At 42.0% G+C, this 17,654-nt stretch overlaps 1 protein-coding gene across 8 annotated transcripts in view; it reads left to right on the top strand.

Annotated features, from left to right (window-relative positions):
* Positions 1–17,654, top strand: part of HYCC2 (hyccin PI4KA lipid kinase complex subunit 2) — a 100,244-nt gene that overhangs the window by 69,373 nt on the left and 13,217 nt on the right. For 6 of the 8 annotated variants that reach the window (XM_075118064.1, XM_048868859.2, XM_048868857.2 and 3 more), the window contains 4 exons: positions 2,779–2,895; positions 3,539–3,626; positions 15,345–15,504; positions 16,940–17,197. In XM_075118064.1, coding sequence (XP_074974165.1) covers positions 2,779–2,895; positions 3,539–3,626; positions 15,345–15,504; positions 16,940–17,197 — 623 coding nt within the window. The remainder of the gene's footprint in view (positions 1–2,778; positions 2,896–3,538; positions 3,627–15,344; positions 15,505–16,939; positions 17,198–17,654) is intronic. The other 2 variants (XM_048868861.2, XM_048868862.2) reach the window with 2 other exon arrangements.

Here is a 17,654-nt window from a genome sequence, read left to right as displayed (position 1 = left end):
GGCAGTGGCAAATGACCAAGTGGGTTGGTTATTAAGTAAATCTTCCTATCTGAACACATGTAGTTTGTCAGTAGGAGGCACATTTCAATTTTGCTGCATCAGCATCCTGAAGTTAATTAGAAATTAGTTCAATATGATACAACTATTTTGTTACATTATCCAGTCTCTGCTGAAGTGCAGCAAGGCTTCAAGTCAGTGCACTTTTATGTCTTGATGTTCAAGTTCTCAGTCAACAGATTTTCTAGAGATAGCAGGATATGAGGTAGAGGCCTTAGGAGTAAAGAACAAGTTGTTTGGTGGAATAATTTTAGATTTTGACCTGCTGACAATTTGTTCCTAACAAGGCCAGGAACAAGAAGCTAAGAAACTTACCAAAAAAACAAGACCAGAGCTCAGAACAAATACATCTGCTCTTCATCTCATGCAAGTCGTACCTCTGATGCAACACTTGGTTTTCCTTTTTCCTTTCACCCAGAGCTGAAATTAGACGTCCAGGTTTGTAGATGCTTGCTGGGTTAACCTATTTTCTTTCTTAAATGATTGCTACACTTATTAAATTATTTATGACACTTTAAAGCACCCAAACATTTGCTCTAAGTGAATGTACAGTAAAACACTTACAAAACAAACGCATTAAAATAATAAAGCCTTCCTTACCTAGTAAAGCCATCAAGACTAACAATAGCAGCCAGCTAAAACCACATACACCCTGATAACACTCACTTCTTAAAAAGATGGGAAAACTGATAGGCTGAGGGCACAAGTGCACTGTTCTCTAGTTGTCTGGTATTCTTATCCTCCATGACATTTATGAAATCCGTGCAATGGATTTCCAATTTTCCTTGTCACTAGACTCCTTGGATAATACTCATCTGGGTCTAGCATTTATAAACCTGAGTATTCCTGCTACCTAATGATCATAATCTGCCCCGTACAATGGTCTCTTCAACATTTCATTTTTCCTCCTGAATACGTGTTTTTTACCCTCAGGAATATGTTGTAAATACAAATGTGTGAGTGTCTGTGCTTGTTCTTGTATTGCAAACAACCTTGAGTGAAAAACTCACTTGTGTACACACTTGCAAGTTCCCCTTAAAGAAACCCTTTCAGAAGTCAGTTTAGGAACCTCCTCCTTTCCATCAGCATCATTTGACATGCTAGTCTGTAAAACATTCTGAATTTCCTTTTCCCCTGTAGCGTGTGATTTTTATGCTCATGAAAGGTGCTGGTTTAATAAACTTGGAAAAAAGTTCCCTAGCTATTCACAGAATAATTACATAGAAACTTCCCCTCCTGGCTCCTTCCAAAGTTCCTCACTCCTGACTTGTAAGAACACTGGCACAGTGAGGAGAGCAGTTGGTTAGATGTTCGTGCCCGTTCGTTCCTGACTTTCTCTGCCCAGAGTTGCCAGTTAGTGGCAGTGCCATGTGTGCTATCAGGTTTTGTCCATGTCTCTCCTTGCCCACGAGGAAGGAACTGGACTACCAATGCGTTTTATATAGGCCATTAAACACACATCAAATAACAGATTCTGTGTCTGGATTGGTTTAGAACCAGAAATTTTTCAGGTTAATCTCCAGATTAAATTATTTTACTATTTTAGGCTAGATGATTCTGTATATTAAACAGTGATTATCTTATTCTTAGCCAGATGCATTCCCTCATATTTCTGTTATGAGAGAGAGAGAAATATTCAGGCATCTAGGGTCTATTCTGGACAAGTGGTACAAAATGCCATTTTCAGTATTTACTGAAACGAGGATTGTGTATGGTGCAGTGCTGGCCAAAAGGAATCTTTGCCATTCTCAATACCTTCCTCTGTCATTATCAATATCATCACTGTGCCCTTTGCTTGAGTTAGGTGTTTATACAGCCTTTTCCCAGCTCTGTCCAGAACCTTTATAGAAATTTCCAGACTCAATATTTTGTAAAACTCACTATAAAAGTTGAGCATTGAAACGTCTGATGCAAGAAAGAGCTAAGATGTTTATCATCAGCCCCTAGGCTCCATTGTCTCTCTTGCTCTTAAGGGCTAAGGCTTGTTACATTAGCTCTTTGCCTAAGAAATCCTTGTTGTGAGTATAAAGAGTAAATACTTATGCATTAAATACATTAGAATGGTTGTGTGCAGCTTCCATGTTGTCTGATATTCAGATCTCAAAGCTCTAAATAAAAGTGGTGATTATATTTATTGAATATATATGATGTGCTTCAGCGCTGAACTGAATGTGGGGAAGGCAAAGCCCCTGCTCCAAGGAGTTGGCAATATAAAAAGATGCCATTTGAAAGAATAGTTCTTTTCATAAAGAAAGCAACTTTGTTTGCCCCAATTTATTTTTTGAAATGAAACACTCACCTATTAATATTCTGTTACGGTATGTTACAGAGGAGATAAGCTCTCCATTCTGTAGCCTTAAACTAAACATTCTATCTGAGGCACATTCACTGTTGTTCTCACATCTTCTGGCTAGCTTCTGAGAAAGTTCTGTCTCCCACACTCATAACTACCTGGTTGGTGATTTCACCCAAGCTAATGTGAATAAGGGTATATGAAGATAGACTACTGGAATTGTGGCCAATGTTTCTAGGCTCTGCCATGAAGATACTTGCTTAAAAGCATCAAGAGCTGACATGTGACTTTGCAGCAAGAAACAGAACAGTTAATGTTTGGAAGAATAATCAGAGCTTATCACCTGAGTGTCTCGCATTTGATGGATGTAAAGCATGTTTCCTTAAAGTGTTCATGAGATCAAAATTTTGATTCTGTGTTTTTGCCAGGCTTTGCGTGAGTGGATTTCCACGACAGCATGAGAAACGCTGGAAAGAATTCTGTAACAGAGTGGTACTAGATCCTGACTTCATGGTGCAGCTGCTCACAGGTGTCTATTATGCCATGTAAGTAGGTAGAGTTCGGAAGAGGAGGAGCTGGATGGCTTCTAGTGAATTAAAATACCCTATTTTCTCTCTGTCTTTATGCATGAAAACAAGAATTAAGCCACCACTTCATTTGAGGATCAACTGCTTTATCTCCTTATTTTCCTTTGACTTGCTATCTTGGCCAGCTGACATTTTGGGAATGCCTTTATCAGCATTCAGTCACCAGCACTGGGTGCTGAAGTGTGGTGCTCCTTGTTTCCTCGTCTCTCCAAGGGATGTCACTTCCACAGTATCCCTTCTCTTCACCAGTGTAATGTTTGCAAGCTTCAAGGTAGCTGATAAACCTGGGTCCCCTGGAATGGCAGTGTGACATGGAGCCACTGGGTTAGCCTAAACACACGAATCCGAAACAATTATACCAAGTAATGTAACTTTCAAATGTTGCCCCTCCACCCCTCTTTACTGTGACTCTTACCATGATAATATCCTTCTGTCTGGGAGATGGGAGGGAACAATTAGTTGTAATATCAATTAGAATAACTTAAGCGCTCCATCTATTCCTTTATGCTGTGTTAGCATATATCCTTTGTAGATACAAAGGAGAAGGGTTTGGGTTCAAAAAGTACTGAATGATAAATGTCTTGTTTGTTTTGTTTTGTAGATATAATGGACAGTGGGGTCTTGGCCAGGAGGTATTGGATGACATAATTTACAGAGCACAGCTTGAACTTTACTCTCAGCCACTGCTGGTAAGGAAGAGGCCACTGAAATCCATTTATTTGATTAAAAAGCATATGAATGTGCTGATAAAATGGATTGCTCTTAAAAGGTTCAGTTAGCAGTTACAACCATTTACTACATTCCAACCAGAATTTTATTTGTAATCTGATGCTTGGTATTTTAACACAGCTACTATTCACATCACGCTCTTTTGCTTAAGTGTTAAGCTCTGGTACTTAGCGCTTATAATAACTCCTTGGTGCTAGGAAACAGGATTTCCTAATATAATGTTCTAGTTTAAAATACATACACTCTTGTAGCAAGAGCTACACAAAGATAACTAGGATATGTCTATACTGCGATTAAAAACCCCCTGGCACTGAGTCTCAGACCCTGGGACAGCTGACGCAGATTTGCAGGGCTCAGGTTGCAGGACTGTAAAGTTGCAGTGCAGACATTGCGGCTCGGGCTGGAGCCCAGCCCTGAACATCTACATTGCAATTTTATAGCCCTGCACCCTGAGCTCCATGAGCCCAAGTCAGCTGACCTGGCCCTGCTGAGGCTTTGCCACATGTCCTTTATTGCAGGGTAGACATATCCAAAGGGGTCAAATTAAGTAGTTATCTGATATCACATGACATTGGTGGTGAACAAATGGGTATTCTGCTCACCTGTGGTTAATCGGGGTTTAGAATTTGTTCAACTGACTCCACCCACAGCATTTTTGGTGATAGGAGCAGAAATGGAATAGTGCTGAACTTTCTTGGACAAACTTTATCAACAGTAAAAAGAAAAGGAGTTCTTGTGGCACCTTAGAGACTAACCAATTTATTTGAGCATGAGCTTTCGTGAGCTACAGCTCATTTCATCAGATGCATACCGTGGAAACTGCAGCAGACTTTATATACACACAGAGAATATGAAACAATACCTCCTCCCACCCCACTGTCCTGCTGGTAATAGCTTATCTAAAGTGATCAACAGGTGGGCCATTTCCAGCACAAATCCAGGTTTTCTCACCCTCCACCCCCCCACACAAATTCACTCTCCTGCTGGTGCTAGCCCATCCAAAGTGACAACTCTTTACATATTCTCTGTGTGTATATAAAGTCTGCTGCAGTTTCCACGGTATACATCTGATGAAGTGAGCTGTAGCTCACGAAAGCTCATGCTCAAATAAATTGGTTAGTCTCTAAGGTGCCACAAGAACTCCTTTTCTTTTTGCGAATACAGACTAACACGGCTGTTCCTCTGAAATTTATCAACAGTGCTATCTGCAGTCTTAAACGCACTGACTGTCACCCAGTCTTAATCCATTCCATTGCATTCTGCAGCCAGCCCTCCAGAGAAGACTCTTTTCTCTAAGAATATAGCGTTTTAAAAAAATTTCTACTGCAGTTGCTGGCCTGACCCTAAAAGAGAAATAAAAAAGGAGACAGAGAAAGAAGAGGAACAGAGAGACAGACAAAGGTGGATATGATTGAGGGGAAGAAGAGAGACAAATAGAGAGGAGGAATTAAATATTTTTTCTTTCTGGTGGAGGTTGGGGGGAGATTTGAGGTAAGGAGACAAAATCAGCAGAAGGTAGAAACAGGATTGTCTTTGGCACCTTGCACTGCATTTGGATCAGGAATTAATGTGGGCAGTAGGCTTTGGTGGTGGTCCTCTGGACTAACACACAGTAAATCAATTTGTCAGAGGAGTAGCCGTGTTAGTCTGGATCTGTAAAAGCGGCAAAGAGTCCTGTGGCACCTTATACCAATACGTCTGTTAGTCTATAAGGTGCCACAGGACTCTTTGCTGTTAATCAGTTTGATTACTCTAAATATTATTTTTCCCCATAACTTAGAGTAGTGGCCTGTTTGCAGAGAAAAACTGAATGGGATCTTTTTTCTCTTGGCCAATCCCAAGGTAAATTCTGCACTTCTCCAATAAGTGTGATAAAACTGTTCTCGTGATGAATTAATATTGGCTAGGACACTTAGTTTTGTGCTTTCTGAGTGAAGCATTTTGAATACATCTTATCCAGTGAATGATTAGAACAGCAATTTCCTTTAGGAAATGACTCATTGCACTATTAGATTGGAAGTTTAAATTAAATATTGAACCTGAGGAAGTGGGCACCTATCAGAACATGCTACAGTACAAAAGCATGTATGTGGATTGTATTTGAATTCAGTTGAGATGGTGTAACAGCTTTTAGTCTTGATTAAAACTGAACAATCATCTTAAAAAAAAAAATCTTCTGAGTGATTGTAAATCCTTCTAGGTTATCTTTGTTTTTACAATGTTAACAAAAGCGTTTCCTTCCTCTTCTCCTCTCGAACAAGCTGTTTGGTAGTTTCTGTTGACTGTTAGTGATTGTTATAGCCTTGTCTCTTACCCGCTCCCTGCTCTTTACTACTTCCTTTCTTTTCTTCTCTGGTCATTTGCTTGTCCTCCTCAGCCTGCCTTTTTGCAAATATCAAAGGACACTTCAGGAAGCCCTGTCTTTTTCTAAGCATGTTTTACAAAAATTGTAGTTAAGTTCTAGGACAGATGGATTGCATGTCTCTTGTCTTGCTCCATATTAAGGCAGTTGACCCCTCTGGTTCTTTAACAAACAATTCTCTTTCATCCAGTTAAATTTTCCAGAAGTCACATGCAATCTAGCAGCAATATAAAACGATGTTTAAAATAACATTTAAAGCAATTGCTGTCACTCAGTGAAGTACTTCATTTAGTCTCCTGAATGATTTTCAATCCCACTCCCCTCTGGCATATGTAAAGACAACAGCAAATTATCTGAAGTCCATGCAGGAGAGCTTTGAGTGAAAGTTAATTTTTTTTAGACATTTGTACCAGGTCATTGGTCTACATTAAAAAGAGCAACATCACAGCCCACTGTATTTGGTGTTTCTTCTCAGAAAACTCCATGTAGTGGATCAGTGCTCCTGTACAAAAAAGGTTATGTCCCTTTGTGTTCCTCTAAACAGAAAAAATGACCAAAATAGCAGCATCAGTAAGCTACAAAACAATTGAAAGGTAAAAGACTGACTGTAAACAAACGCCTGCAGTGTTGCCCAGGGGCTGTACCTGAGGTGGAAAAGTAAGTGCAAGAAATATAACTTAGTCCAGGAAGAAAAGCTAAGTGGCTGCAACCAAATGTCCTGTGCCAGTCTCACAGCAAAGAAAATGTTGGGGGAGGGGCTTCCACAGTGGGAAGTTAAGCAAAAAGATGCTATATTCCTGCCCAGCTACTGTGGACTAAAGAGTGCCTCTCTATCATTCCATCAAGCACCTACCCTATATCAGTTCAGGTCGTCTGCACAATGCTTCAAAAGGAACTTCCAATCTTTAGTGCAAAACCAGATATCCAGGCTTCCCCAGTAAGCATACACCCTCAGGCAAAGTGTGTTGGGCAAAATGGTTGATTGTAAGCAAGAGACAAGCATCGCTATGCCCGCTGACCTGTTAATTTGATTAAGAGCCGCATCCCATACTGTCACTGCTTGGTTCCCCAGCTTCTTTTATTTGACTAACTTTGGCTGAGCATATATTCCTCATGGGAAAGGCTGGATGTTTCTGGCCTGTGGCCTGTTCTGCTTTGTCACTGATAGTTGCAGGCTCTGTTTGCAGAGACAGAATGCTGCTTCCGCCAGGAAGTGTCTTCGGGCCTTTCCGGTTGGGATCACTGCTCATTGGCCTTAATGGGCCTGGTTTGTGATGATAAGGCAGTAAGACAGGATAGTATCATAGAAATATGGGGCTGGAAGGGATCTCAAGAGGTCATCATGCATCCAGGCCCCTTTGCTGAGGCAGAAACAAGTAAACCTAAACTATACCTGACAGGCGTTTGGTCTAACCTGTTCTTAAAGGTTTCAGAGTAACAGCCGTGTTAGTCTGTATTCGCAAAAAGAAAAGGAGTACTTGTGGCATCTTGGAGACTAACCAATTTATTTGAGCATAAGCTTTCGTGAGCTATAGATGAAGTGAGCTGTAGCTCACGAAAGCTTATGCTCAAATAAATTGGTTAGTCTCTAAGGTGCCACAAGTACTCCTTTTCTTTCTGTTCTTAAAGCTCAATCCTGGGGATTCCACAGTCTTCCTTGGAAGCCTATTTCAGTGCTTAAAGTTAGGCAATGCATCTTTTTTGCATCCCTTTTCTCCCAGGAGGGGCTGGGGCTGATGCAAGTGGATTTTTTAGCGAGTTTTTCCTGCTGGACCAGGTCTATTTTTCTTGCATGATTTCTCCTCTCTTCCTTTTCCCCTGAGCAGCACAACCTGGGTTGAAAGTGCTTGTCAGTCAGTCTTCCACACTTAATGGTTCATATTTTTCTGGTGCTGCTATTGCACTGAGATTTTTCATTAGCTCTGATTAAGCACAGTCCCTGTTCTGAGGTACTGACAACGTAAACAGGCAGAGATGAGGGAAGGGGAACAACAATGTACATGTTATATCCATGTCAGGTTGATTTGCTATAAGTAGCTCAGCAGGAGTTTTTAAGAGGGAATATGGGCAGGGTGCAGATGAACAGAGCTGTCCCTTGGATAGGGCGAATCAGGGAGACCGTTCCGGGCCCCGCGGTTTGGGGGGCCCTGTGGGCTGGTGCGATTGGCCGCCACAGTCGGTCCCAGAAGACATAGGTGCAGGAACTAGGAGTGCAGGGGGGTGCTGCAGCACTCCTGGGCTCCTGGTCCCATGCGCCACTGAGTGGGGCTGATTTGTTCAGGGCCCCGCACCCCCCTAGGGACAGCCCTGAAGACGAAGGCAGGGAAATTATACTATGCGTCAGGGAATGCATGGAAGGAGATTGCAAGAGACACTCACAAACCAAGTGGATGAAGTTGGGAGCAATAGCAGAACAAAAAGGGTGTGGGGGTGAGACGAAACAAAGCTTGACAAGGAAGGATAAGCAGGGAAAGGCAGAGTTATGTACAACTTTGAAGGTGTGAAGGATCTTAAAATTTATGTTATATCAGATGGGAAGCCAGTGGAGGGATTTGAAAAGGCATGTTACATGATCAAAACAACAGGCAAAGAAGATCAGGTTTGTATGGACTGAAGTAGGCCAGGGTGTGTGTTTGGAGGCCAGAGGAGATTGTTGCAGTAATCAAGACCGAATGTAATGAGAGAGTTGGCTCTGTGGATGGAGAGAATTTTGGAGATGCTGAAAAGGAAGAAGCAGCAGGATTTGGAAATGGCCTGCATGTGTGAGGCAAGGAAGGGGAAGGAGTCAAAAATAACCCCAAGGTTACATGCCTGGATGATGAGAGGATGGCAGCATGGCCAACTGTAATAAAAAAGGGAAAGAGGAGAAGCTTGTAAACTTTACAACAGTATTACTCTGCTTGTTCTTGAGAACATCCATATACATTGTGTAAAATTCTCCTTTCTTTTCACTTGGGAGGTTTCCAAGATAAACTATTACACTTTTCCAAAGGGCAGATGACTACCCTACTGACTTATTTTTCCTCAGACCTTTTGTGGGCCCTGTAGAGAATTTTATGCTGTGCCAATAAACTGGGAGGAGAGACTACCCTCTACCAGAATTTCCCCAATCACGGGGAACAATGGGATTACAGTTTAAAATTGTTAATACAGTAACTCCTCGCTTAATGTTGTAATTACGTTCCTGAAAAATGCGACTTTAAGCGAAACGATGTTAAGCAAATCCAGTTTCCCCATAAGAATTAATGTAAATGGGGGGCTTAGGTTCCAGGGAAATTTTTTTCACCAGACAAAAGACTACACACACACACACACACTATGAGTTTTAAACAAACAATTTAATACTGATACGCAGCAATGATGATTGTGAGGTTAGTTAGATTATAATGATTGTGAAGCTTGGTTGAGGTGGTGGAGTTAGAGGGTGGGATATTTCCCAGGGGATGCCTTACTGCTAAATTATGTGCATTGCTCTTTTAAGTAGCTGACCCCACTCTAAGTACATTGCCTTTTTAAGTTAATCAGCAAGCTGAGATGGCAGCTGCTGCCAGAAAATTCCCTCTGTCCTGAGCCCTGTCGCGTGTCCCCACTGCTCTATGGAAGATGGGGTAAGCGGGGTTCATGGTAGATGGGGACACCCTGACATTAGGCCCCTGCACAGCGAGCAGGAGGCTCCAGGGAGCAGCTCCAAAGCAGAGGGCAGGAGCAGCACTTGGAGGGGGGGAGGGACAGCTGAACTGCTGGCAATTGATAGCCTCCTGGGCGGCTGCTGCACAGGGAACTTAGGGGAGTGGGGAGGTAATAGGGGGGCTGCCGGTCCCCCCTGGTTCCAAGGCGTGCCCCCCCCCTCCAGCTCCAACGGGCTGCTCTTCCTGCAAGCAGTGGACAAAGCAGGCGGCTGCCAAATGACATTATAAGGGAACATTGTACAACTTTAAACGAGCATGTTCCCTAATTGATGAGCAACGTAACAACGTTAACCGGGACGACTTTAAGTGAGGAGTTACTGTATTGTTAAACAAGACAGGTAGTTCAGATATCACAGCTACTACTTACCCTCCCTTTCTTGGGCAGAACTCTTCCCAAAGGAATATTTATTCATAACTATGTACAAAATATTTGAGACAACCACAGAAATTTAGACAAAGGATTTCTCACAGTTTAAACAATGCATTTTCCTGTGTTTGTCTTCAGTATAGAGCAAAAATAGAGTATGGACTAAAATAACATGTTAACAGAAAAGTAGATGTGACACTTTCTTGGGGTCCTCAGGACTGCAAGTCACCTTATTAACCCTTTGCTTCTGATTAGAGGGAGTCTTTCTTGTGGTAGCGAGGTGTCAGCTCCCAGATGCCACTAGTCTTTCAACCATTCAAGCAATCACCCTAGGGCTCTACCAGCCCCTCCTTTGCCTTACAATTTAAGGCAAAGGAGGACTCCAGCCCCTGAGCCACTCCAAAAGCATCCCCCTCCAGAGTCCAGCCCCTGTCACTGGACACTCACAGCAATTATCAGGTTCCCTGCTCCCAAAGGAATAGTATACACGCACCAGCCTGTTTGATTCAAATGACTATCCGCTCCAAGATAACACAGCACTATAATCTACTTATCGTGAAAACAAGTACAGTAGAACCTCAGTTACAAACACCAGAGTTACAAACTGAACAGTCAACCACGCACCTCATTTGGAACCAGAAGAGTACAAGGTAGCAGAGTTAGGATGGGGGAAAACAGTGAACACTGTATAGTACTGTGTTAAATGTAAACTACTAAAAAAAAAGACAATTTTTAAAAAATATTTGACAAGGTAACTGTTTCTGTGCTTGTTTCATTTAAATTAAGATGGTTAAAAGCAGCACTTCTGCATAGTAAAGTTTCAAAGCTGTATTACATCAATGTTTGTTTGTGAACTTTTGAAAGAACAACCATAATGTTTTGTTCAGAGTTATGAACAACCTCCATTCCCAAGGTGATCATAATTCTGAGGTTCTACAGTATAAGTTTAATAACAGAGGTAAAGATTTTAAGAGAGAGTGAGAAAAGGCAATAAGAATAACACGTTACAAACAAAACAAAAATATAACACACTTCTGGTAGACTTAGACTGAACTATAACAAGCTAACCCTGTCTAAAGCAATTTCTCATCTAAGAACTTCCTTACATCATTTCAGCCAACATTGTTTGAGAGCTTGTTTTCATGGCAGGTTTCAGAGGAACAGCCGTGTTAGTCTGTATTCGCAAAAAGAAAAGGAGTACTTGTGGCACCTTAGAGACTAACCAATTTATTTGAGCATGAGCTTTCGTGAGCTACAGCTCTGCTTGGTCACCCCCTCAAGTGCAGAATAAAAGAGTGGTCCCTCTGCTTCCTTCTTATACCGCACACTCCATTGTCTTTGCACCCCAGAGACAAGACAACCCCCTGTGGGTACCAGTCTCCAGCATCTTCCCATCTGCCTGTTTTGCAGTATGCATATTTGGCTTTCAATGCTCAATTTCCATTTGACAGACGCATCTTATCTCCTGTCTGGAAGAAATCTGTTTGTCAGCTGTGCCAGTTACAGACTTTAGATACTACAGTTTCTAAACAAAACTTTTAAAATGTCAGTACAGTACATACATTTCACAACAATACAATGACCAGCTTTCATTTAAAAAAAAACAACGAGGAGTCCTTGTGGCACCTTAGAGACTAAAAAATTGATTTGGGCATAAGCTTTCGTGGGCTAGAACCCAATTCATCAGATGCATGGAATGGAAAATACAAAAGCAGGTATAAATACATAAAAAGATGTGAATTGCCTTACCAAGTGTGAGGTTAGTCTAACGAGATGATTCAATTGACAGCAGGATACCAAGGGGGGAAAAAAAAAACTTTTGAAGTGGTAATGAGAGTGGCCTCTTTCAGAGAGTTGACAAGAAGGTGTGAGTAATGGTTGGGGGAAATTAAGTTTAGGTTTTGTAATGACCCAACCACTCCCAGTCTTTATTCAGGCCTACTCTGATGGTGTCCAGTTTGCAAATTAATTCCAGTTCTGCAGTTTCACGTTGGAGTCTGTTTTTGAAGTTTTTTTGTTGAAGAATTGCCACTTTTAGGTCTGTTGAGTGACCAGGGAGATTGAAGTGTTCTCCTACTGGGTTTTGGATGTTATGATTCCTGATGTCAGATTTGTGTCCATTTAATCTTTTGAGTAGAGACTGTCCGGTTTGGCCAATGTACATTGCAGAGCACATGATGGCATATATCACATTGATAGATATGCAGGTGAATGAGCCCCTGATGGTGTGGCTGATGTGGTTAGGTCCTATGATGGTGTCCCTTGAATAGATACGTGGACAGAGTTGGCACCAGGGTTTGTTGCAGGGTTTGGTTCCTGGGTTGGTGTTTTTGTTGTGTGGTGTGTAGTTGCTGGTGAGTATTTGCTTCAGGTTGGGGGGCTCTGTAAGCGAGGACTGGCCTGTCTCCCAAGGTCTGTGAGAGTGATGGGTCGTCCTTCAGGATAGGTTGTAGATCCTTGGTGATGTGCTGGAGAGGTTTTAGTTGGGGGCTGAAGGTGACGGCTAGTGGCATTCTGTTACTTTCTTTGTTGGGCCTGTCTTGTAGTAGGTGACTTCTGGCTCTGTCAGTTTGTTTCTTCACTTCACCAGGTAGGTATTGTAGTTTTAAGAATGCTTGATAGAGATCCTGTAGGTGTTTGCCTTTGTCTGAGGGATTGGAACAAATATGGTTGTATCTTAGAGCTTGGCTGTAGACAATGGATTGTGTGATGTGGTCTGGATGAAAGCTGGAGGCGTGTAGGTAAGTATAGTGGTCAGTAGGTTTCTGGTATAGGGTGGTGTTTGTGACTATGACTTATTAGGACTGTAGTGTCTAGGAAGTGGACCTCTTGTGTGGACTGGTCCAGGCTGAGGTTGATGGTGGGGTGGAAATTGTTGAAATCTCGGTGGAATTCCTTAAGGGCCTCCTTTCCATGGGTCCACATGATGAGGATGTCATCAATGTAGCGCAAGTAGAGTAGGGGCATTAGGGACGAGAGCTGAGGAAGTGTTGTTCTAAGTCAGCCATAGAAATGTTGGCATACTGAGGGGCCATGTGGGTACTCACAGCAGTCCCGCTGACTTGAAGGTATAAATTGTCTCCAAATCTGAAATAGTTGTGGGTGAGGACAAAGTCACAAAGTTCAGCCACTAGGTTAGCCATGATGGTATCGGGGATGCTATTCCTGATGGCTTGTAGTCCATCTTTGGAATGTTGGTGTAGAGGGCTTCTACATCCATAGTGGCTAGGATGGTGTTTTCTGGAAGATCACCAAAGGATTGTTGTTTCCTCAGGAAGTCAGTGGTGTCTCAAAGATAGCTGGGAGTGCTGGTAGCGTAGGGCATTTCATTTGACACTTTACAAGACACGATTTATGGATAAATACTATGAAAGCAGTGTGTTAGGTATAGTGAGTTTGTCAGGCCTAGTAGGAGTTGCTGACAGTCATGGACCCTTTGCCAGTTGGAAGCAATGAGCCTCTATGTCACAGTAGAACCTCTTGTTAAAGGCGTGTACTAAGGCTATGTCTACACTACCGTGGTAAGTCAGCCTACGCTACGCAACTCCAGCTACGTAAATAACATAGCTGGAGTCAACGTACCTTAGGTCAAGTTACCGTGGGGTCTATGCTACAGGGGATAGATGGGAGAAAATCTCCTGTCGACTTACCTTACTCTTCTTGTTGGAGGTAGAGTACAGGGGTCGACTGGAGAGCAATCTGCTATCGATTTGGCGGGTCTTTACTAGATCCGCTAAATCGACTGCTGGTGGATTGATCTCAGAGTGTCCATCCAGCTGTAGTGTAGACCTGCCCTCAGTTAATCTGGATTTCAGTTGAATTGACATTGGATTATCCATCTCCGGGTTTTGTTCTGTCAATTTTAAAATATATTTCATGGATGTTTGCGTATCTTTGCCATGAGCAACCAAATAAATTACTTGATTTTAAAAGGGCCATGTCTTGCAGTTCTGTTATACATCCTAATACAAACTTCAGTCTTTAAAATACTTCTGTCTCTGCAGTCTCGACTTTTGATAAATCACTGACGACTTTAAATGATCCAAGAAAAAAACAGTTGGGTGACTACATAGCATTGTTCTTCGTAATGCCTGTTAACTACATTGCAGAAAAAAGCTTGTCCTACTTACAATAGCAATTGTTGTTGCTGTATAGGATGGGACTGAGTGAGATTAAAGGCAGAAAAATAACTAGGGAAACGATACCTTGTTACTCAACTTATCACTCCCCTTTGAATACTATCAGCTTGCTTTATTAGAGGAAGTTTTAATAAATGTTGAGATCCTTGAATTAAGATATGTAAGTGAAAAGTATTCATTTTATTATTGTGTTACTATTGCAGAGTCAACACAGCCACAGATGATGAGCTGGATTCTATTTTTCTCATCTATTAAAAAAAGTTGTGAACCAAATTCTGAAATGTTGACTGCAAGTTTATTACACTGGTGATGGTGCACATGCTGCAAAAAACCCAACTTGACTTTTCTAGCCTAGTTTGACTATTAGAAGAGCCATCTTTTTATTTGTAAACTGGGAGGTTTCATCTGGAAGTTACTGAAAGACAATACATGTGGAAGCCCATAATGCCATTTTTACAGCTGCTTTTATGTTTACAATAGTATTTTAAGTCTCAAAGCTGAAAGAGATCAGTTGCTCTCTCTCTTAGAGCTGCAAAGTAGAGCTCCAGCTTTATCATCAGTTCTAGTACCTATCTTTGATTGTAGAGAACAATTTATTGTGGAGCTTGTTATGCTGCAGTTCTCTAAAATTTTGTAGAAAACTGACAAAAAGGGGTAGTTGAAGATCGAGAGCTAATCATGTGACCTTTGACGGTAACACTACTTTTATTTATGTAGCCACTGATTGCACTTGTGCTGTTTGCATTGACATGGATTGTGACCTCATTCTTGAAGGATAGTACTACTGGGTTTCATTTGAAGTCTGACTCTGTTGGAACACTCTCTCTTTCTGCAGTGAATCTGCAGCAAAACAAATAAATCATTTAATGAAATGAGAATGGGGAAGCTCAAACCTTCCTAGGGAGAAGGAAGTCCTCTGTAGTCCAGGTATGTCAGCTTTGCAATGAGCCTGTCAGTGGTCATGAAACGTGAAGTCCTGAGGTCACTGCCATGTCTGTGTGGTAGCCTGATATACTGTTGCCAAATCTTTGTCTCCCCATCCAGTCTGACGAAGAAATCTGGCACTGCTCTTAATATAGTTGAGGGTGGTGAATTTGCACAGGATTTTACTATTACCGTAGGTTGCGAATGCCATGAAGAACTCGTTGCCCTTTGATGCCCCTGATGTGTCGCAAGAAGGCCAGAAGGTGCTGAAGGTGGAGGTTACTCCTACAGTGCCCAGGATCTCTCGGACTGCCATTACGACAGCTTCCATCCGCCGCCATCGGTGGAGGAGAGAAGGTGAGTAGTCCCACAGTGCCGCTAATAACATACTGCACTGTGTTCATCTCCATCGTTACCAATTAGTTTCTGAATCTGAATGTTGGCAGAATAGTTTCATTTAATTGTTTTTAAAACAGCAATATTTTGTAACAATATATATAGTGCTTTACAACTTTTCAGAGCACTGCATAGCCATGAACTCTTTAAACCTTACAGCACTCCTGTGAGGTAGGTAAGTAAATGTTACCTCCTTTTACGGATGGAGAAGCTTGAGCGGTTGGGTAATTTTCCATGTCGCATAGCATGGAGTATCAATGGCCAATGTGTGATTAGTTTTTGGCTCCCAGTCCCACACTCAGTCCATTAGACCATGTTGCCTCCCATCTGTAATTAGTGCAAGAAGTACTATTGGCCTGACTTTTTCAGTGGTGCTGAGCAACCACCGATCCCACTTAAGTCTGTGGGAGATTGAATTGTGCACCTCTAAATCAGACCATTTGTTCTTAGAGAAAAATCCCTAAACTACTTTTGGGTAATTTATCTCATTCCCCTTCAGTCCCCTGTTTTTCTTGATGGATACGTATATTGCTAAGAATAGTATTTAACTCTGCAAGGAAGAAAAATAGATGTGGTGGTGGTTTTTTCTTGACATGGTCAGGTGCACCTTCAGTATAAGTGTGGCAAAAAGCTTGCTTAGAAATCACTGTCATATTTAAAAGCTTTGTGTTCCTGCATGTATAAAAACATCCACTGAAAAAGCTGCATAAATGGCTGAAAGTAAAAAGTGGGAACTTAAAATATCGCAGAGGGAAAACTTGATCCCTGGTTTCAAACCCCTGTCCCTTCTTTTACAGTTTATTTTTATGTATCAAGAACCAGAGTGCTTCATGATCTGTCAAGTCAGGCTGCCCAAGTCTGGAAGAAAACGTTACCATTTTGCAGATTTTAAGTCATGTTTGTCCTTACCACTGATATTGTTTCGTTCATTTGCCAGTCTCTCACATATACAATATAGTTGATCTTCCTTTTTCTGTGGGTGTGCACACAAATGTGCATGTGTGTATATAAGTAAGGCTATGTCTACACTGCATACAGTGTGGACTATAAGGGTGTGAATTGCGGAGTGCACCAAAATGGTGTGCTCTAAATGTCCTGTGTGGATGCTGCTGGCATGAACTAAAAGGTACAAAGTTCGCATTTAACATACTCCTCTTTCAAAAGCTTAGGTACCTTTTAGTTTGCTCCAGCAATGTTCACATGGAGCAATTAGAACATACCATTTCTGTGCACTCTGCAATTTGCACCCCCTATAACCCACAGTACAGTGCAGTGTAGATCAGCTCTAAGTGCTTTTGTTTTTCCATGTCCACATACATCTTCTCTTTTCCCTGCCTGGATTGGAATGCCTAGAAAGGAACAGAAAAGCACTAAAATTTTATGTGTTGAATCCCAGATGGCTTTGACTTCTCAAACGAGGCTGACTCAAGCATTCCTGGCTCCCCGATCCAACACGGCTCCACAGACCTAGGGATCAAACGTGAGCAAGAGGGGGAGGTGCTGGTGCGCAGGACCCCTGAGCATGGCTCACCGGAGCCCACCTTGGCAGCAGCCACAACAGAGGGTAGGACAGAGAGGAGGCAGAAGTCAGTGAGGCAGTTGCCGGAGGAAGATCCTGGCTCCCTATCCCCAAGCAGAACTTCTTTCCATTCTAGTGCGTGTTTCCACTACCCCACGGTGTATTAGCTTCTCTTTGCAATACACACATCCCCTATATACCTAGCACCAGGTCAGGTACTACCTTTTGTTATCATGTGGGCTGGCCTGGGGCTTGCATCTCTGTGTGGTGAAAGGCAGCTTGGCATGGCTAACGAAAAGGCAAGGGCAGCATCTAAGAGTGTTGAGATTGCTTGGAAATTTCCTATTACTGAGCATGTTTACTCTAATATTTGCGAGAAAAATACGGCACCAAATGAGCATGAGCCCAGTTCAGAAAACGTGATGAATCCGTTTTAGGGTATAAAAGCATCTTACTACAACTTTAGATTAACAAGATAGTATTGGAACAATGTTTCAAAATTCCAAAGTGAATTTCTTGTCACTGTTAAAGTTGGGTTTGCCTAAGATGTAGATTCCCAGTGTTCTGCTTTGAATAAATTCCCCACACTTCT

The sequence above is a fragment of the Caretta caretta genome, chromosome 11 (assembly GCF_965140235.1).
Source record: "Caretta caretta isolate rCarCar2 chromosome 11, rCarCar1.hap1, whole genome shotgun sequence".
Taxonomy (NCBI): domain Eukaryota; kingdom Metazoa; phylum Chordata; order Testudines; family Cheloniidae; genus Caretta; species Caretta caretta.
Note: the sequence above shows the minus strand (reverse complement) of the source record. Positions and strands in the feature narration are given on the sequence as shown.